The sequence below is a fragment of the Eublepharis macularius genome, chromosome 6 (genome assembly GCF_028583425.1).
Source record: "Eublepharis macularius isolate TG4126 chromosome 6, MPM_Emac_v1.0, whole genome shotgun sequence".
NCBI lineage: Eukaryota > Metazoa > Chordata > Lepidosauria > Squamata > Eublepharidae > Eublepharis > Eublepharis macularius.
The window spans coordinates 45,779,049-45,800,068 of NC_072795.1; the positions used below are offsets into that span (position 1 = coordinate 45,779,049).

The 21,020-nt window shown below is 45.1% G+C and overlaps 1 protein-coding gene across 1 annotated transcript; it reads left to right on the plus strand.

The window, feature by feature from the left end:
• The first annotated feature begins 10,216 nt into the window (after positions 1-10,216).
• On the plus strand, positions 10,217-11,119 carry LOC129332659 (E3 ubiquitin-protein ligase RNF182). Its single transcript, XM_054983893.1, has one exon. The coding sequence runs from the start codon at positions 10,217-10,219 to the stop codon at positions 11,117-11,119; it is 903 nt and encodes a 300-aa protein (XP_054839868.1).
• The last annotated feature ends 9,901 nt before the right edge of the window (positions 11,120-21,020 follow it).

Consider the following 21,020-nt stretch of genomic DNA (forward strand, 5'->3'; position numbering starts at 1 on the left):
ACCTGTGAAATAATGAAGTTGCTATTCTGATCAAGACATGGGCTCTGAAATCACACCATTTTATTTCTTTCTTTCAAACTAGCATGCTTCTTTTTGTTATGCATCTTCTAAGCCTATACATTCAAGTCATTAATGAGATTTTCTCTGCAGAGGTTGGAGCCAACTGCTTTTCAAATGAAAAAGACTAATTGTAGGATCTGAGAACTCAAATGACAAATGCTTTCTCTGCATGTTTCTCTAGTAAATCCCACACTGATATGCAATCAGTGCAAATACAATTTCTTTGGATGGATGAAGACATTTCATGAGGAAACTCCAAGCCATTCATTTAGAACTAAGAACCTGAACATATTTCATTTATGTAGGCATTGAACTAGGTCAGTACTGGGTGTAAAAGGGGTGGACTGGAAAGTGAGGCCAGGCTCCAGTTCTGTTTAAACAGCATCATGGATATGAGAATGCACTGAATGACATAGGAAGAGCTCATGGGAATAGCACTGTATTTAATCCTCCTTCCCTCGTCATTACAATTGCCTTTTTTGTGGTATGAATTCAGCATTCAATGAGTGTTCCAGAGTTCCAAGGGAACAAACAGATTAAGGCATTTTAACTATAAATTATTCAGAAGTGTATGGATTTGGAGGAGAAAACAGAGGCTGATCACGTAGGATTCAAAATATAAGGAATGAAAATATTGATCTAGCCGCTATTCATGAATGAACAGAAGGTAGCTTAAGTCAAGAAAGATCATGAAAAAATGAGAAGGCAAGACGCCCTTATCATGTGACTTTCAGCTTTGACTCATTAAGGCAGCAGTGCAGCAAAACCACATAATAAAACTATGTATCCTTGATCCTAATAGTACCTTCCAGGGGCCTGATGTTTCCTTGAAGGTGGATCAGGCTCTCTCCAAAATACTGATTTATATACCATCCCTCAACTGTTAGGCTCTTGGGGCAGCAAACAATATAAAAATCTTTAAAAGATTAACAATTTTATAAACGCAACAACAAATGAGTCAGCAACCCATAAAAGTCAGTGGAACAGCGTAAAACAAAAATAATTCTTCCAGAGAAAGGGGGGGGCATACAACAGGCCAACACAGTAAAACAACTATTCAGATAAATAAAATTTTGGCCAGTAACTTGAAACTAAGATCATGTGCCAAGAAACCAGCAAAGGGGATGACTCCAAAGGCATTTGGTGTCGCTGCGGAAAAGGCCCTGTTTGGCAGCCATCCTCTTACTTTGGGCGGAGGGGGCACAGGCAGCTGATTTGTAGTGATGGGCAGACACATATAGGAGATCCCTTAAGACTAAGAAGTTGAGTCAAGATCTATCTGTTTCATTGTTTTATTTATTTATTTTATTTCTATGTCTCCTCTTCAGAGTCCTGCTCAAAGTGGATAATAAAAACCACAGTCTAAAATGCAAGCCATTAGACATAAGCAGATAAAAACTGTCCGTCAAATGAAGCAGACCATTTAAAAGTCGACGATGAAAAGCTTGGGTAAAATATGTATGTTTTCGCCTGGCATCTAAAACAAAGTAAAGTGGGTGCCAGGAGAGCCTCCATGGGGAGGGCATTCCAAAGGCGAGGTGCCGCTGATCTACTCGTTTAGTTCCCAAGTCGGGGATCCTCATTTGGGATGCGGGGCAGGGAGCCAGAATTCCACCCTCCTTGAAACCAACAGCTTAAAAGATGGCCTTGCAGCAATAGTTTGTTTTCAATTTTCTTCTCAAGAAATAGGATCAACGGGATAGTCATTTTCGGGAAGAAGCACTAAAGTGTGTGAAGGCAAGAACATCACAGCACATCACCGACGAGAAACAGCATCAGAGAGGTTTCGGGCGCCTGCCCATGTTGGACTGTAGCAGAAGAGCAAGACGCGAGTCCAGTTGCACCTCAGAGACCAGCTAGCTTGCCATGTAGTCGGCCTTTAAGGTGCAACTAATATCAAAGTGGCAGAGAAAGAGAAACCAGCGCAATCAAAAAACGACAATCCCAAATAAGGCCGAGCCCGAAGAGGAGCCGGAGGAGCCGCAGTACCGCATCTGCTGCAGCCGCTTCCACCGCTCGAGGGCGGGAGAGGAGCGCTGCCGCCACGTGCTGGTTGAGCACCGCCTACCAAGCCTACCAAGCCGCTCCCCCGCAGTCACCTTCCGCCGCCGCAGCCTTTAGACGCTCGCCAGCGGCCCCTGGCGGTGGAGAGCAGCCTTCGCGAGGTACCGCGCTAGGCCCGGCAGGGCCGCAGTCTTCCCCTTCTCGCTGTCGACTTGACGTTCATCGCGTCTGCTCAAACGCAGGCCTCGGCAAAGAGCTGGCGCCGGGGGCTCTTGAGAGGCCTTCCCCAGGAATGTCGCTCCCGAAGCCGGGCTGCTGCCATTCAGAAGGCCCCTCGGGAATTGCTGTGATGTTGTTTCCTTGGCAGGGCTCCTGTGCTTAGCGCTGGAGCTGTTTCCCCCGTAGCCGGGAGAAATCGTCCCTCTCTCTGAGTCTGCGCTTTTCAGGCTATTATTTAAGAAGGCAGAGAGGCTTGCCAGGTGGGCAGCCGTTGCCGCTACCCGTTGGGATGAAAGGAAGGATTGCCTACAGTTTGGGGTGGTTCTTCAACCCTGCCCCGCTGTTTCAGGATAGGCCAGAGTGGAAAAGGTTTTTAGCTTGTCCTGTCGCTGTTGAAGGCATTAGGAGTCCTCTCAGAGATTCCTGGTGCTTGTTTCTCTGGTGGCCTGCTGTTTGTAAGCCATCAGGAACAACATACCTTAAAGTTTTAGCAAAAGCTGGCATGTGAGACAGTCCTTTATAATAAGGAACTCTCGCGGCGTCTTCTGATTAATTGTCCTGTGACTAGAAGCCTGTGGCCAAGGCATTGGCTGGCATAAGCATGACCCAGTTTGGGCCCTTCTTGCTCTTGGGTGATACTGCTACTGTAACACAAGCTATCCCTTGCTGAATCCCACTTTTATGCAACTTTTGAATGGATGAAAAGACTACCCTGGATCCAAACCACAGTGCCCTATCAGTTTTAACTTTCGTGCATCACCCCTTCTCTCCCTACTGCCAATATGACATAGTGGTTAAAAGGCAGGTTTAAGATCTGGGAGGTCAAATCTCCACTCTGCCATGAAACTTGCCATGTGACTCTGTTACCGAGTTGCCCGTCACTCTCCCTCAGCCTAACCACAGGACTGTGGTGAGGATAAAATAGGAAAGAGAGAACCACATATGTCAGGTCACCCCGAGCTCCTTGGAAGGGCAGGATATTTAAAAATATATACCAGGTCCTTTAAGGAAACTCACCCCACTTTATTTCCTCCACTCTTCTTTATCACTGTACATTATATTCACAGTCACCGCATTTTAATCCAGCTCCTTTGCCCCAATTTTTACTATTCTGTTTTTGGTTCTTATCAGTACTATTCCTGTCTTGTTGCCCCACAGACTGGTGTTGTGTGTGTGGTGTTTCCCCCCCACGGTCCTCTCTCTCTCTCTCTCTCTCTCTCTCTCTCTCTCTCTCTCTCTCTCTCTCTCTCTCTCTCTCTCTCTCTCTCTCTCTCAATTTTTTGTTCCTGTTTGTCAGTTCCACTGCCTTTGTTCACCCACTTTGCTTGGGCTCCCTGGTCCTTTTCTTCCCTACATCTACCTCTTAGGATCTTTTTCCAGACTTTACAATCTACTTCACAAATCTGTTCCTGTGGCCTGTGTGAAGATTTAACACAGTTAAATCACAAAAAGTGGACTGCAAACATTTTGACAGGTTTTTCCCCCCAGAGCAGTTGGAATGGTCGTGAATATTCTGTGTCATTGCACTAGTTCAGCCAATCTGTGTCATAATCACAAAAGCACCATACAATACAGACTCCTGAATTTGAAAATGCAGGAAGGGGCACACATTGGAAATAGATGAGGTTTCAAGTGTTTGGCTAGACACAAATAGTTTTTCTTTAGAGTTAATGTGATAACAAAGGTTGTTTGTATGATCACCCCACAATTGACTGCTTATGGGCTGTTCTGCTGCTTCAGGAATAAGCACATTTTCTGACCTGGAACATCAGTGGAGCACAAGAAATACATTGTAGGACGCAATATTTCTTATCAAACTGCTTTCGGATTTATAAAGGATGAATTTCCATGCAGAAGTGTGGGATGAGTGTTGGATCTAAATCTTGCAATACTCTTTGGGGCTTCTTCCTTTGTTGTTAATGAAAGTGTGTGTATGAGAAGAAAGAAGAAAGACAAGAAAAAATAAGTAAAGAAAAGAAAGAAAAAAATAATGCATGTATAACAAACCATTTTCAGTTTTCTCTATGACAAGTATATCATTATCAACAATATTGTAGTCTTATTGATACATAAACTTAACCTTCTCTATGTATCCCCCCTTTTGTTTAATTTCCCCACATTGTCCTCTTAAAAGTCAAATCCACAGCTCATCAGCTCATTTTTTTCTGTTTCCCGTAGTAAGTCAATAAGGGGTTTCCAATTCATTATAAATGTAGACAATGTTCTGTCTCTCGGTAAGTTTAGCCATCTCGGCTAACTCCAACATTTTCAAAATCCAGTCATCTATTGAAGGCAGTACTGAACTTTTCCATTTTTGTGCATCTAAAAGCCTTGCTGCTTCTTTACAGGTCACACTTGCATGCACTGAACCTTACAAAGATGTCTATTGCGGTCATTTTCGAGCCACATCTAAGCACTCTTAAAACACATGAATAAAAAAAATACACTCTATCGAAATTGCCTTTGTATACAGAGTACTTTTGATTTATATTCATCTACATATAATAAACATACCTTCTCACTGATGAAACAATTTTGCTGGTGGAGATCCCAGTTATAAGTGCTACTAATCAGCTGTATTGCACTTCTTTGTGTGCAAAGTATTAATTTCATTAACTCGGTTCACTACAAACACACACATGCAATCTGGACAGAGGAAGCGGGAGAATTTTTCCACTCAAGACAGCACTTGGCAGTATAGAAAATGCTTGAAAAGAAATCTCAGATGAACGATGAATACACTGCAAAGACTGCAGCCCTCCCACTCCTTCCCTGCCTCATGTATGATGGTTAGAGCGGGTAAACTTTGGACCGTTTGTTGAACTCTTGTTTTGCAATTTGGGTGAAGGAATAGAGGGAATGCTTATTAAATTTGCAGATGGTACTAAATTGGGAGGGTGGCAATTACAGTAGAAGACAGAGTCAGGATACAGGATGATCTTGAGATGCTGGAAAATTGAGCTAAAACAAATAAAATGAATTTCAACAGAGATGAATGTAAAGTTCTGCATTTAGGTAGGAAAAATCAAATGCATAATAATAGGATGAGGGAGACTTGTCTTGACAGTAGTATGTGCAAAAAGGAGCTAGGGGTCTTAGTAGACCATACACTGAACGTGAGTCAGCAGTGTGATGTGGTAGCTAAAATGGCAAGTGCGATTTTGGGCTGTATCAACAGACAGAAGTATAGTGTCCAGATCATGTAAAGTGATGGTATCATTTTACTCTTGCTCTGGTTAGACCTCACCTAGAGTATTGTGCTCAGTTTTGGGCACCACAATTTCAGAAGGATATAGACAAGCTGGAACATGTCCAGAGGAGGGCAACGAAGATGGTGACGGCTCCTATGAGGAAAGGTTGAAGAAGCTCAGTATGTTTAGCCTGGAGAGGAGACGACTGAGAGGTGATATGATAACTTTCTACAAGTATTTGAAGGACTGTCATATAGAGGACGGTGCAGAGTTGTTTTCCATTGCCTCAGAAGGTTGGACCAGAACCAACGGGTTGAAATTAAATCAAAAGAGTTTTTGGCTAAACATTAGGAAGAACTTCTTGACTGAGCAGTCTCTCAGTGGAACAGACTTCCTTGGGAGGTGGTGGGCTCTTCTTTGGAGGTTTTAAAGTTGAGGTTAGATGGCCATCTGACAGCAAAGCTGACTCTGTGAACCTAGGCAGATCATGAGAGGGAGGGCAGTGCTTAGTTCTCCAGGCCGCTTCTTACGCACTCAGAGTAATGCCAATCACCACTTTGGGGTCTGTGCAGAAACACCATCTTGTGTATGTGTTTAACTTTCTGTAGGCTGGAGAGGAGGAGACTATCAAATTTTAGTAGGCTGTGGCCTAATCTCCTCAGCCCCCCCTTCTGTTCCTAACCAGTAATCTGAGGGCAACTCCCTAGAGGGGACAGGAGATCCATCAAGGGGATGAGGAAATCTGCCCAAGAAGGCTGCAGGAGGGAGGGGCCAGTTCCTGGGTGGGAACTGATATGGGAGAGAGAGGTTGGAGTTGGTTGGAGCCTGAGAGAGAGGGAGATCATTGTGAAGGGATATGTTTGTCCAGCTTACCCCTGAGTAATGATGTAATGCGCCTGCCCTATATACCACCTAGATAGGGCATAAGTTTACAGGAGACAGAGATGGAGCATTTTTGTCAACGTTATTTTATTTCTTCTGTTCACTTCTGATATGCCTGTGTATAGTTGTGAGTTTTAAATAAAGCCTTTGATTCTTGGAGGATTGAAGTCCTTCTGTGACACATGGAAACCACTTGGAAACACTATGGGGGGGGGGGAGGTCCAGAAATTCCAAAGGAGAAAAGTGATAAAACGGCTAGTTGCCAACTCTTCAGGGGTGCCTAAAAGTTTTCTAGGAAACCCAGAGACAGGATCCTAGAGACACCAGAGGGAGGTTAGGAGGCTGTCCTGCCTGACCAGAGCCCAAGACAGGGACAGTGATAGCAGCAATACCTTGAGGCAGGGGAGTGGAATGACCCCTTCAGGTGCCAGGATAGGCATAGGAGGGGTAGGCAGAGTGGGATCTGCCAGTTAACACAGGCTCAATCTGCCACAGGGTCAGGAAACAATTTTCTCCAGGCTAGCTTGGCTAGGGATCCTGGAGGTGTTTTGCCATCTTCTGGCCATGGAGCAGGGGTCACTGGGTGTGTATGTAGGGGGAGGGGGCGAGGACGTAGTTGTGAAGTTCCTGCATTTTGCAGAGGATTGGACTAGATGACCCTGGAGGTACCTTCCATCTCTATGATTCTATGAATTAAATATGCCAGTCTGGGAAACTCATGAGACTAATTTGTACTTTTGCTCACCATGTAAATACCGTCATTAAAAACTGCTTCCGTTCTTATAGCAAAATGCTGGAAACTACTAACTGATTTATGGAATGATCTAAGCATATCAGAAACCAAGGTGTTGTGTTTATGGTGATCTGAGCAGATACGGAAAGGTAAATGCTGTCTGGCAGTTGGCACCTATAGTGAATGTTTCAGACCTTACTTCCCTAATAGCTCATTTTGCAGTCACTTTATTGGCTACCCATCAGTTACCATGCTCAGTTCAATGTTTTAGCCATCACATACAAGGCCCCTCATGGCCTTGGATCCTCTTAACTGCAGGACAGTCCGTCTGTGCTTCATCATGGCTCCTTTGCTCATCTGAACAGTGCATGACCATGGCACCTTTGCTCATCTGAACAGGGCCTTCTGCAGATGCCACTCTACAAATGGGCAAAATCAACAGCTGCCTGTACATGCACATTCTTTGTGGTGGCCCCTAAAGGAATGGTCTGCCTGAAGAGGTCAGAAAAGCTCCCACTGTCTTGGCTTTCTGCAAACTATATGAAACTGAATTGTTCAGGAAGGGCTTTTTTACTCAGGCAATGGAGCTGTGCTATAAGGAAATGGTTCAGAAAGATCCTTTGGTAAAGGGACAGAGACTGTAGACTATACTACTGGGTACTATCTGTTGATGTAGATATGCTCCTACTGGGTACTTTCCACATCATTTAATATGTCATGTCAAATTACTTACGTTTTGATCCAGCAATTTTGCATTTCTGTATTCCTGTATTTGAATTTATGCTTCTCCCGCAATTTCCATTGTATTTTTATTGAATGTCCCAGCTGTTGAGTGTATTGACTTACACTGTGTAATCCACTTTGTGTCATTGAGAAAGGCAGACTATGAATGAATGAATAAATGAATGAATTTTCACAACTACTTCTGATACATCCATTTGGCGGTGCTATTGGTTTTATTGAAGGATGCAGAAAGATTAGATCACATGGAAACATTGGCTGGATTCAGGTATAACAGCAAATGGTGAATAAGCCTGGCAGATCCTGTAGCAAATGTACTCCTTCTACCCCTCTCCTGTCCATGGCAGCTAATTACAGAGTTTCACCTTCTGTGGTGAACCACAATTTGCCATTATATCTGGAACAGCAAAATGTGGTTTGCATTTTCTTTAGAAATCACGATTCTAAACAGTTGTTTAACCATGGTTTATAATCCTGGTTCGCATGGAAACTATCCTGGTTTGTATGGAAACTAGTCAGAAACTGGTTTGAACAGAAACTAATCAGGAGTTAGTCCTATCTAATTTTTTGGCTGCGTATGAGGTTAGGAGGGACCTTTGAAGACTGAAGATCCATTTAGCAATTAATCCTGGTTTTGCCATTAAGTCTGAATGAAGCCCCTGTCTTCAATGCCATCCTTGCACTTGTGAAAGTCCACTGTCTCACTTCTTTGCATCTAGCACAGGCTTTGATACTTTAGCAGTATCTACAGCAGACTGATCATTTATTCATATGTCACCATCAATGCGTAATGTGATTTCTAAGTACAAGAAAACAGGTCCTGGAAGAGTTTACAGTCTGAAAGAAGTGAGGGTGAGCATAATTGAAATGGAATCCAGATAACAGAAAGGTTATGATGATCAACAGACAGCAGACTTGGAGAATGTCCCATAACTGATCGGGTCGTTCAACTTCTTCTGTGCAGTGCTGGCCATTCCCTACTTTACTACTGATCCAGTATGCCCAGTAGACTGTGGTGGTTGCTAAGGGCCTTTCTACCTGTTGCCATGTTCCACACCTGGGAGGAATCCCCACTGGAATTCCGTGGAGACCCTCTGACCCCTAACAGAATAACAATGAATGGCCTTTACAATATATCTGTTCCTTCAGGGTGGTTAAACGAATATAAAATAAAAACAAAGTCCAGAGGCTCCTTGGGGACTAATATTTATTTCAATATGAATGTTTGTGATTCACAGCTCACTTCTTCAGATACGTGAAGAGGAAATCCCTCTAGAAAATCTTATGGGTAGGGATTCAAGGCTTGGTGTGAATTATCTCATGGATCTTTCAAGTGTAAATTCTTAAAGTAAGGAGGAAAGGAGGAATTGATGTTGAAAAGTTAGGTGTGACTCCTGTAAGAAATCAACAGAATTAGCATGTTTCTGGCATTGATCTGTAGTAGAAGAGCAAGATTTGGGTCTAGTAGCACTTTAAAGACCAACTAGATTTCCAGAATGTGAGCTTTTGAGAGAGAAAGTTCCCTCGGTAAGATATCTTAAGAAGAGGGTGTAAGATATAATTCATTCTAAGGGCCACGTGGTGTCATAAAAATAGTCATCACACACATGATTCTGGTAAAGACCTTTGGAATGAGGAATAAGGAATACTCCACAAAAAGAATACAATTCATTTTCCAAAAGATCACTGGAATTCATTAAACCAAAGCTCACTGCTTGCTCAGAGGTTGTTTAACAGAGTGACTATAGGACAAACACTGAAGACAAGGATAGCTTTAGGTGGGTAGCCCTGTTGGTCTGTAGAAAAGCAAAATTCGAGTCCAGTAGCACCTTAAAGACCAACAAGATTTCCAGGGTATGAATCAGAGCTCTCTTGTAAGATATAATTCATTCTAAGGGCCATGTGGTGTCATAAAAACAGTTGTCAGGCACATGAAGCTGGAAAAGACTGTTCCAATGAGAGCATCCGCTCCACCTCAGAGAGACAATAACACAAACAACAAATAACGAGCCTTGGGCTCCAGAGCTTTCAGTTTTCCTCGGATTAGATGAGATCATCGGGCGATCACTGTCGGGAAGTGATTGTGGAGCCGCCGCCGGTTTGTCTGATCAGAGGAGGAACCCCCGCCTGACATCATCAGTCGGCGGAAAAGGAGCCTCAAAGCGCTGCAGCCGCCGCGAGGAGAGGAGTCGCCGCTGGCCGGAGGAGACCCGGAGAGGCGGGGAGCCACGGCAGCGAGCCCAGCACGCACTCCTGCGGCCGGCCATCCCCGAAGAAGGGACTCCAGGCAAAACGCCCACCGGGGTCCCCGGCCGGCTGCCACCCCTCCGCCTCCAGCGGAGCGAGCCCCGGGCGTGGCAGAAGGGAGCTGTCCCTGGATGCCGCCATGGCCCTGCAGGAGGAGCAGCCCGGAGGCGGCGGCGGCCTAAAGGAAGGGGCTGGGCCGGCCGAAGAGGAGCCTGCCAAGGAGGAGGAGGAGGCGGCGGCAGAGGAGGGGGAAGGGGGGCCGGCGGCGGGCGGCTGGGAGGCGCACGAGTGTCGCATCTGCTACAACCGCTTCGACCTGGAGCGGCGGGCGCCCAAGCTGCTCGAGTGCCTGCACACCTTTTGCCAGGACTGCCTGGCCCAGCTGCACCTGCGTGCCGTCCTGGCAGCCCACAGCTCGGGCAGGGGCGGCCCCGCCGCGGACGCCGCCATCGCCTGCCCGCTGTGCAGGCACCCGACGGCCCTGCCGGACTGCCGCGTGCACAGCCTGCCGGTCAACACCAAGCTGCTGGAGCGCCTCCCGCTGCGCGCCGCCGCCGCCGCCTGGCCCGAGCTGACCGCCGGCCAACGCCGGGCGCTCCTGCAGCCGTCCCGCCAGTCCCTGCAACGCTCCCCGTCGGAGCGCGGCAGCCAAGGGGCCATCCCCGCCGCGGTGGAAGTCCGGCACGTCCTGGCCCGGCAGTGGCCCGCGGGGCTGGGCGGCGGCTGCAGCTGCTCCGAGGGCGACCCGAGCTGGCGGCGCAAGGCGCTGAACCTGGGCTGCTTGTGCGCCGTCTTCTGCATCCTTTCCATGCTCCTGCTCTTCTTCGCCTGGATGAACTGGCTGACGGGCTCCATCTTCATCGGCGTCGCCGTCCTTCTGCTCTTCTTCTCCACCATGCCTTTCGCCATGTACGGCTTCAGAAACAGGAGCGAGCCCGGGGCGCCGGGGGCCTCGCCGGCGCCCACAGCAGCCAACGGGGCGGCGCCCGGGAGCGCCACGCCCCAAAGCAGGCAGGCGGCGGACGAGAGGAACCGCTGGTAGCTTGGCGCTGGGCGGGGCCCGCAACTCAATGTGCGTTTTCTTGCCAGGGCTCCTGTGCAGGCGGGATCAGCCAGCGGACTTTTCCCCATGGCTGTGTTCGCGACGTCCCCTGCTGCAAAGGCCCAAGGAGCCCGGCGGGGAAATAAGTTGGCAGCCGGCTGTGGCTACTACGAAAGCGCCGGGCGCGGTAGAGGGTCCACCTTTCCCCATCATGTTAGGGCTCCTCGTGCGTCTTGAATATGTTCATGAGGGCGGGTGGGGCATTGCTCAGTGAGAGGGCGTCTGCCTTGCATGCAGGCCCCGGGTCCACGTCCAGGCATTTTCAGTCAACAGAATCTCAGCTGGATCAGGAAAATGCAGCGCTGTTGCTGGTACTGGCCTAGATTTATTTACTTGTTTATTTTATTTATACCCACTTTTCTCCCTAGGGAGGGCCCAAAGCTGCTCATATTGTTCTCCTCGCCACTCTTTTATCCTCACAACAACCCTGTTGGGAGTGACTGGCCGAAGGTGACCCAGTGAGTGGGGTTTTGAACCTGGGCCTCCTAGATCCTAATCTGACATTCTTTGAATTGACACATAATAATATAATAAACGTCTTACAGTTTGTGGGGAGATCTTTCATCTTGTCAGTCAAATGGAAAAGGACTTATATGGCCAGGAAGAAAGTTGTATTGGAAGGATAGGTAAATGGTAAAACTGAAGGACGTAGTTTAGTGTTACAAGAGATACCTTCTGTTGGGTTGGTCAGACCATTTTCTCTGACAGTGGACCAAATAGATTGAGTTCCTGATTTAAAAATCCTAGGTCAGTTACTCAACTTGCCGGGTTGGTACTAAATCAGATCTTACACCATTTCACAGTATCAAAATTCAGCCCACAAATGTGCAAACATGAATGTGCTCTAAGCTTGTGCAGAGTGCCTTTCCTTAGCATTGCATTAGGACAAGGCCTCTGCATGGCTTATGCTATGAGTAGAAGGTGCAAACTCCATGAAGAAAAGCTCTCTAGAAAGTTTGTGTCACATTCCTGGCCCACGCAAGGTTATGCTCTCAGTTAAATTGGATAGTTGGCCAGGGGTATTGAGTGAACCACATTATTAGGTTTTTTGGTTATTTATTATTGCTATGAGAAGACTGGAAGGTGGGATATACCAGTTAAAATAGGCAGCCCTGAAGAATCTTCTTCTGATACCACATTCCATATTCATGCTTTGAGAATCAGAAAAGTAGGTTAGGATGTGACTGTAGTTTGCATGCTTTGTAATGTGCAATAGGTTGAAAGTAATCGTCAGACTTGCATATTGCAAAGGTTCCCTTTTCCAATGTATACTCAAAGCAATGGCAAACCACCTCTTAACAAAAGAATGGGCCATGAAAATGTCATGATGTGACCCCCCCCCCCGCCCCCCCATGGGTCAGTAATGACTGGGTGCTTGCACCTTTTACTCAAAGTAGATTGCTCTAGATTGTCTTATAAAGATGCACACCAGTGACTATGTACTTCCAAGCACCCTTTCTCAAATTACAAGAAGGAACTATAACATTGGAAATGGCCCTTTACACATCTAATGACTGACTTTTAAAAACCATCCATCCTTAACGCGATTCTTATAGACTGTAACTAAAAATTACTGGTAAAACTGAAGGAAGCAGTTTAGTGTTAGGAAACATACCTTCTACATCCAGAGGAGTTAGCCGTGTTAGTCTGTAGTAGCAAAATCAAACTTGATTCTCGAAAGCTTATGCTACAATAAAATCGGTTAGTCTTAAAGGTGCTACTGGACTCTTTTTGATTTTGATACCTTCTACAGGGTAGGTAGGGCCATTTTCTCTGACAGTGGAGCCAAACAGATAAAGCAGGACCTAGAATTGAAGATTTTAAAAAATCTTTTGCTGCTGGTATTTCAGCAACCTTTTAAAAACCATTTTGTCTTCATTTTTCATGTTTTAAATAGAGAGTGAAAATCTTAGTAGTTCTGTTATTATTTTGTCTGTGAGTGGGTTTTTTAAAAACAAATTTCAGCTGCAAAGACTGTGATTTAAAGGGGCACTGCTGGAAAGGGCCCATTTCTCTCCCCCCCAGTACCTCTTCCCCTTCCACACTGCCAATATCTGCACTGGAGAAAGCTTAATAAACCACTCTGTGGTGAACAAAAGCATCAGGGAAAATATGAAATGTCCCTTGTGCCAGGCTCCCCCTTTAAACTGCAGCCTCTCTTGCTGCAGGTTCTTTCTGTGTGTGCACGTGTGTGTGTGTGTGGGGGGGGGGAATCTTTGGGAAACAGGAAACTGTGTATGGTTCTTCCCTAAGACCTAATTATCACAGGAGGAGGTCAACTTGATTGTGAGTTGTACTGCTACTGCAATTGGCTTCTCTCTTCTGCACATGCAAATAATTCTCTGGATATGGAAAACTAGCTGCCCAGGGAAAGGCTTCACCTTATTCTTCTCTGTTACTTGTAGAAAAAAAAATCAAGTCCAGTAGCACCTTAAAGACGAACAAAATTTTCCAGAGTATAAGCTGTTGTGAGTCAAAGCTCACTTCTTTAGATACAAATGAGAATGAAGATCCATCGTTATTCTTTCTATCTCAACCAGAAAGTAGGAAGGATGTTGCAAAGAAAGGCCAGCTGGAGTCAGGATGCAGAGGTACATTACAGATTACACATCTACTTCCCACCTGTATGCACATCTCCTAGCTTTAATCGAGTTGATTACATTGTGCATTGTGTCCCTGCATCTTGATTCCAAGCAAAATTTCTATGCAACACCCCTCTCGGCCTCTGACCAGGAAAGAAGGGCTAATGGAACTTCCTTCTCCTTTGTATCTGACAAAGTAATCTTTGGCTCACAAAAGCTTGTATCTTGGGAAATGTGTTGGTTTTCAAGGTCCTTCTGAAAAAACTAAAATGGGTACACACTCCAAATTCCCTTATATATAGCTTTCCATGCGTAGGATACTTCTCTCTGATGGAGAAACATTCCATCATGTGAATCTCCGCCTGCAGTCTGAAGTGGTACTGCTCAGGCGCATGTTGACTTTCTCATGTGCCATTTTAGAGCATAGGCCCATGATCACTGCAGTATAAGGCACTTCTGGGCTCCTTTAAATCAAGAAGACTCTTATTGACTTCATTGGATTTTACCTGTTGTGAAGCAGCAGCACCTGAGTATTAGCAATTGGTAGAGAAAACGCAAAGTGGTATTTTTTTAATTTTTATTTTACTTCATTTATACTCTGCCTTTCTCCTCAGTGGAGACCCAAAGTGGCTAACACGAGTCTCTTCTCCATCATTGCCTCACAATAAAAAAAAGTGTGCTAAAGAGTTTACAATAAATACACTTTATAGGCTGGTTCAGGTTTTTATATGTATAACACACACTTGAATGTGTGTGTATATAAAACACACACATATAATCTCTTGATTACTTAACCCTTTATTCTCCAACGAATATGTAGGCTCTCCCCACTGAAAACTGTGTGTGTTGACATCAGGTGATATGGAAATGCTCTATGGCTAATTTACTTATCAATAAGTGACAGTTATCATACAGGAATGAGAGCCATCATAGATTTTTACCATAGGTGGATGACAACTTAAACACTGTTCAGTGAAGTCAAGTTAGCCATTAACCATTTGATGTATGTGTGTGACTGGCAGCAGATGCGCTGCAAGCTTTAGCTTGGCTATCTGAGAGAAGATCAATAAGTAAAACTGGTTATTCCCTTTCATTTTAAATATGGGGACTGACTGCTGGAATAATCTCATGTATTAAAAAAGGAAGCCATCTGTTCACATTTAAGTGTTACAGAACAGGCTAGAGTAACTCTAAAGCAGGGAAAACATTCAGACATGTAAGCCGACTTCCAACTGCAGTCCAAAGCAAGGCAGCCAGCCCAGAAAATGTTTTACGTTGTGCTCTGCTGTTTAAATAGTCTGGCTCTTAAGTAAGTGCAGTCATAGAAAGAGAAGCTGGCTGTTAATTTTTACATTGTGCACTGGAAGAAGAGATATGGATGTTTTAAAATGAAGAATTTGGCTTGGTTAGAAACACAATATATGTACACGATATATACTTTTGGATATACATATGGTTGGATATATATTACAATATATACTTTTGTAATGCACTTGTTCATCCTGCTCTGCAGGAGTCCAACTTAAATGTGAAAAGTGTTGTGGTTGTGTAGTTATGCTCCTATTTGGAACATAATTAATTGACTGTTCAATTTCATTTAAAGTGACAATAATAATGGTATTTTGTATTGTATGTCCAAAAGCATGACTGCTTTCTTGAGAGACTGCACTGAAATTTTCCCAAACGCACTAGATATATACAGCCATTTCATCTTTATTCTTGCAAAGACAAGATTTCCAGGCTTGTGGTGGCTGCATTGTTGGCATGCAGTTTCTTTTCACTGTGTTGCTTTGAATGGAATCATATTCTAACGTGTATCCCTATCCCACGTGCTCTTGCAACCAGTTGTGTGTTCATCTCCTATTGGTATGGGACAAAAAAGCTGGAGCAAGGCCTTTGCCTTTCAGTGGTGTAATAAAAGTGAAACTCAACAGGATTACTTGCACATTTGTAGTTGATTAGCCCTGAAATATGTCAAGAAATCATTCAATGTGTTTAGTTTACACGCAGGTTGGTGGAACCCTTTTTGTATTTTTCAGACTTGGATTTTAAATTAAGTTCCCTATTTCATAAGCAATGATTGTACTTTTTTAAACGTCACAATTGATTTTTCAATCTGTTAATAATAGGCTTTGCAGGATATTTCTATATGGTACCTTGAAAGCTTCCCCCCCCCTAAAATTATTATTAGGAATGAAAGTGCGATAATATATGAGCACTGAGTCAATTACATGTGTGTGTGTGTGTGTGTTTGTGTGTATGGGTCTATTTCTGAGCAAATGAATTTCCTGCATGTGCAGGCATTTGTGCTAGATGACCCTTGCAGTCCCTTCCAGCTCTATATTTCTATGTTTCTAAGTAGTCGGAAAAGATTCTTCCCTGTCCTGTTGCACAGGTGTATATGAGACTGCTGGATGAGATTGTAAAGCCAGCATTGTACCCGGTGTCATCCTTATTTTCAAGCATGGGGGATTATCTTTACATTTGGATCTAGTTTTTTAAAACTTGATTTATAGTCCACCGTTCTTCCCAGTGGGGACCCAAAGTAGCTTACATAGTTCTCCTCTCCTCCAATTATTCCTAGTGTTGGTATTTTATCAGTATCTAGCCATGGTGGGAATAGATGCGGATGAACAAACTAGAATAAAATCCAAGCAACAATGGAGTAATGATGTTCCACATGAAGCCACGAAGTGCCCCCACAGTCCTTGCTGACCCCGTATGCTCAGACTGGGGAAGTAGACAAGTACTGACAGAAGAAGAAGAAGCAGTAGCACCACCAGCAGCAGCTTCAAGAGGAGGGGAATCAAACCTGGTTCTCCAGATTAAAGTCCTGGTGCTCTTAACCACTACACCAAAAGGCCTTCATAGAGTTCTGATTTTCCTCATTCTGTCCTTTAGCCAGTCATCCCAAATTGCACGTATTCTCTTTAGTAGTCAGCTTATAAGGATCGAGTAGCTGAAGGGATAGCTCCACAGAATTACACAAGAGGAGATGGATTGTGTCGATATTATGAAAGTGGTTGTAAGGAACAGCTGGTGATAACTACAAGAACTTATGCACAAGAATTAGCCACATGCTCATTCAAATCTTTGCAGACAGGTTTTCATAAAGACCCAAAGCTATTTCTAACAACTGGAAATCTAGTGTTTGTAGTTTTGCTAAGGAGATACTGAATTCAAGGATGATACAAAACGGATGTAGAAATGTTGCTGAAAAAACTCCCCAACATAAAAAAAATAGAATAAAATCAGACAGAATATATCCAGTTCTAATTGATGATTAATACATCCAATTGTAAGTGAATTCTAATTGAAACTGACCCTGACCTGGATAGCCCAGGCAAGCCCAATCTCATCAGATCTCAGAAGCTAGACAGGGTCAGCCTTGAATTGGATGGGAGACCTCCAAGGAAGACCAGGGTTGCAGAGGTGCAGGCAATGGGAAACCATCTCTGTTAGTCTCTTGCCATGGAAACCCCACCAGGGGTTGCTATACATCAGCTATGACTTGACAGCACTTTCTGCCACCAATCGAAGCTGACTCTTCTTCATCTTCTTAAAGTAACATTTTGTTTAGGGCTGCTGCAGTTTTAAAAATCGATACAGGTGAATAACATCTAAAGTTTTGGCTGGTCCAAGCAGAACTATTTCAGGTTTTTTAAAAGTGCAAATAAAAACACTTGGGAAAACAAAGAACAACAACAAAAAAAAGTCCTTTGGTTTTCAGACCCCCACTATGTCATTTTAAAAATACATTTCCTCGTGGTAGTTAATACAGAAGCTCCTTGAATATCCCCAGGCAAACCTTCACATGAAAATAACCTCAGAAGGGAGGATAAGAGCAATCTTGTCACGGCAACGTTAACAGTGAGAGCCTAAGAACATTTTCCTGGAGTAAGTAAGCCCCGTTGAATAGATGTAAGTAAGAAACTGAGTAGACCTGTTTAGAGGCCACTGTGCATAAAAGGTAAGGACTGGTCTGGTACAAAGACAGTGTGGTAGAAAAAAGCAAGAGTCCAGCAGCACCTAGAAGACAAACAAAATTTGTGGTAGGCCATGAGCTTTCCTGAGTCACAGCTCACTTCTTCAGGAAACCTCATACCCTGCCCCAAATTTTGATAGTCTCATATGCGCTGCTGGACTCTTGCGCTTTTCTTCTGCTACAGACGGATGAACAGGGCTACCCATCTGGATCTAAAGACAGTGTGGTTCTGAGAACGGAACGAGCCTTAAGGTAGTAGAGACGACAGAAGCAGGGAATGGAAGGCGGCAGCCCATTCTATGGACGCAAGGCACAGAGGTTGATATTTTATGACTAGCTGAACAAGATATCCTATTGCAGCCTTACAATTCGATAACAATTCTAGATGACAGAAGAAAATGATGCCGATTGCACAGACATCTATGCTACTGTGCTTCTGACTGGCGAAGGAGCGCTCCGGTCCTCTCAGAGAAAAACAGGCCTTGCCCTAAGGGGCCTTTCAATTATATCGCCGGGCCGGTCGTCGTCGGATATGGGACTAAGAAACCGCCGCTTGTTGCGCGCTCCATGCACTTGGTCTGCTGGGGCAGGCAGCCCCGCGTGGCATCACCGGCTCCTCGGTGGCAAGGAGCAGCCAAGCGGCGCTGCTACGGTCCTCGAGCCCCGAGCGAGACACCGCCGCGGGCAGCTTGCCAGGCCAGGCCCCGGCGCAGCGCCAGAGACGGCGCGGGCTGCAAACCGCCCTCCGGAGCTCGAGCCAGGAAAGGAGCCTTCCTGAAAGCGATGCCGCGGTAGCTGAGCAATCGCGGAGGTACAGTGACGGCGACGCCCGGGCCCGAGGAGGAGGCGCCCGAGGCCGGAGACGCAGGGCAGCGCCGAAGCGCTACTACAACCGCTTCGACCGGGAGCAGCGGGCGGGCGCCCTGCCTGTTGGAGTGCGTGAACGCCTTCTGCCAGGAGTGCCTGGGTCGGCTAGCGCGGCGCCGCCATCGCCTGCCCGCTCTGCAGGCGCCCAGTGCCGGACAGCCGCGTGCACTGCCTGCCGGCGGCTGGAGCGTCTCTGCCTCTGCAGCCCCCGCAGCCTCCCGGCCTTGCCCAGCAGCGCCCCCTGTCGAACAGCAGCAGCCCAGCCGCGACGCCCTCTTCTTCAGCCGCCCGGGTCAGCGCCTCGGATTGTTTCTGGCGGTTCTTCCGCTTAGGCGTAGCCTGTAGCTGTCTCTTTCTCCCCCCCCCCCCCGTCGTCTTCTTCCTGGGCGAGAGTATGAGGTGGCTGATAGGGGTGACCCTCGTCTTGTTCGCCATAGTCCTGGTGATTTACTTTGTCTTACATAATTTGTGTCCATTGACGCTTTCTGAGTTGTGAAGTAGGAAGGTGTGAACTGCTTGTCCTTTGGAGCAGAAGAGCAAAGTATTTTCCATACCTTTTCCTTTGCAGATGATGAATATGAGATTGCCCTCACTGCATTCAAGTGAATGAGTGCAGGTTTTGACAGCATGAACAGAAAGCAGTAGAACTGGCACTCCGATTTATTGGCTGCCCCGAGAAACCTGAAAGCCTCCTCTGACTGTGGAAATGTGGCTGTTGAGATGGTCAGCTTGTTGAGAAAACAAGAGAGTGCATGCTTTTAGAATCAGACCTCTTGCTGGAAAAAGCCATAACCATTGATACCAAAACTGAGACAGATTTGGCAGAATTTAAAATAATGACCCTGGATAGAGAAGGCACAGGGTAGATCCTCTACAGAAAACTTCAGTTTAGACTGTTACAGCAGGAAAATGAGAGAGCAACTACAAACCCAGTGAATTTCAAGTCCAGTGAAACTATGTTTTTACTGTTGGTCTGTGCAGCATTCTGCAAACTACATAAGATGTCTTGCAATGGTAGCTCAGTGCAGCCACGAAAAGACTGAACTCTTTGCCAAGGTATGCCTTCTATGCCATATCAACCTTTACGACCAACAGGTATCTGTAATCAAAGTGTCGCATGCTATTGCTCTGAATGTGGGCAGAATCAGTCCCATATATGCTGCAGGGAAAACAATTATATGCATTGTTACCATTTCTGCCACATCCTCCTCACGAGAGTCTTGGAGTATTGAACGAATGTCGGATGCTGGCTCAGCAGTCTCTGTACTACCTGATTTAATCTATTTGCATTACCTCTGAAATGTGCAATTTACTGAACCAAAATTACATTTGGTATACTAATTTAAAAATGACAGCAAATAACTGTACATGGTTGTCAGTCTGTACAGGTGAGTTTTGCTGCATATTTTGTGCTTATAGATTCTGTATTCTCCTTAATGGCATTCCTGTCCTTGGCAAGGCTGCATTAAACCTAAAGGTAGATGATGGACAGACCCGTCATTTCTTTCTCAGCCAAGCGCTACTACCCTGCAAACACTGGACTCCGCTGAGGATCATTCTGAAGAGAAACTGGGCTGCGCACAGGGGTTTGTTCAGAAGGTGAAAACAGAACGTAATACAGGAAGACATCACTGAAAAAAATTGACTCATTTGAATGGGTAGGAGTAGTTCATTAAAAGGGAGAAAGGATATGGTTTTGCATGGATTTAAGAGAACTAGATGACTTCATTGTGATTGACCGCCCCCCCCTACCTGTATTAACAAAACTGTGAAAAATATTCTCTGCCCAGTATTTGCAAAGTACATATCATGAGGTTGTCTTGCAGCAGAAACTTCACGCTACTTTTTATACATAATGTCTTATTTCATTTTAAATGTGTACCATATGCATTTGCTTAAGATTGCAGTGCTTTCCAAGCATGTCTCTAATACTCTAATACTCAAGACTCAGCATGGAGTTCAGTAAATTTTTTAAAAATAGTATTTCGTTTTGAAATACCCCTGAAAAATATGAATATAACTTGCAGCCTGTCCTAAACTGCATCAGTGCAGCAAGCTCAAAGTTCAACCTGGGAAAATACATGCCAAAAAAAAAATCTCAGCTGATTTTGCTGATTGTAATGTAATAGTGATTGGCTGAGAAACAAGTGTCCATCATTTACCCTTTGATGGGCATACAGCTTCAACCATGTGGCTTGAAACCTAATCTAGACCATGTTGCAGTAGTTTCACGAGCACTTCCTGCAACTTACTTAAGAAACCTTGTGTTCCTTCTTGGGCCTTACCTCATATATGAAAAAATATTCCAAATTATACTTCTCTCATTCAACCACTCAGAGAGTTACTCTGAGGAACCTCAGGCTTGGTCTGGACAGCTGCTGTACAAGCCAGTTTTGATACTGTGAAA

Bases quoted from the DNA above. Each gene is read 5' to 3' on its own strand.
- LOC129332659 (XM_054983893.1), top strand. From the start codon at position 10,217: ATGGCCCTGCAGGAGGAGCAGCCCGGAGGCGGCGGCGGCCTAAAGGAA.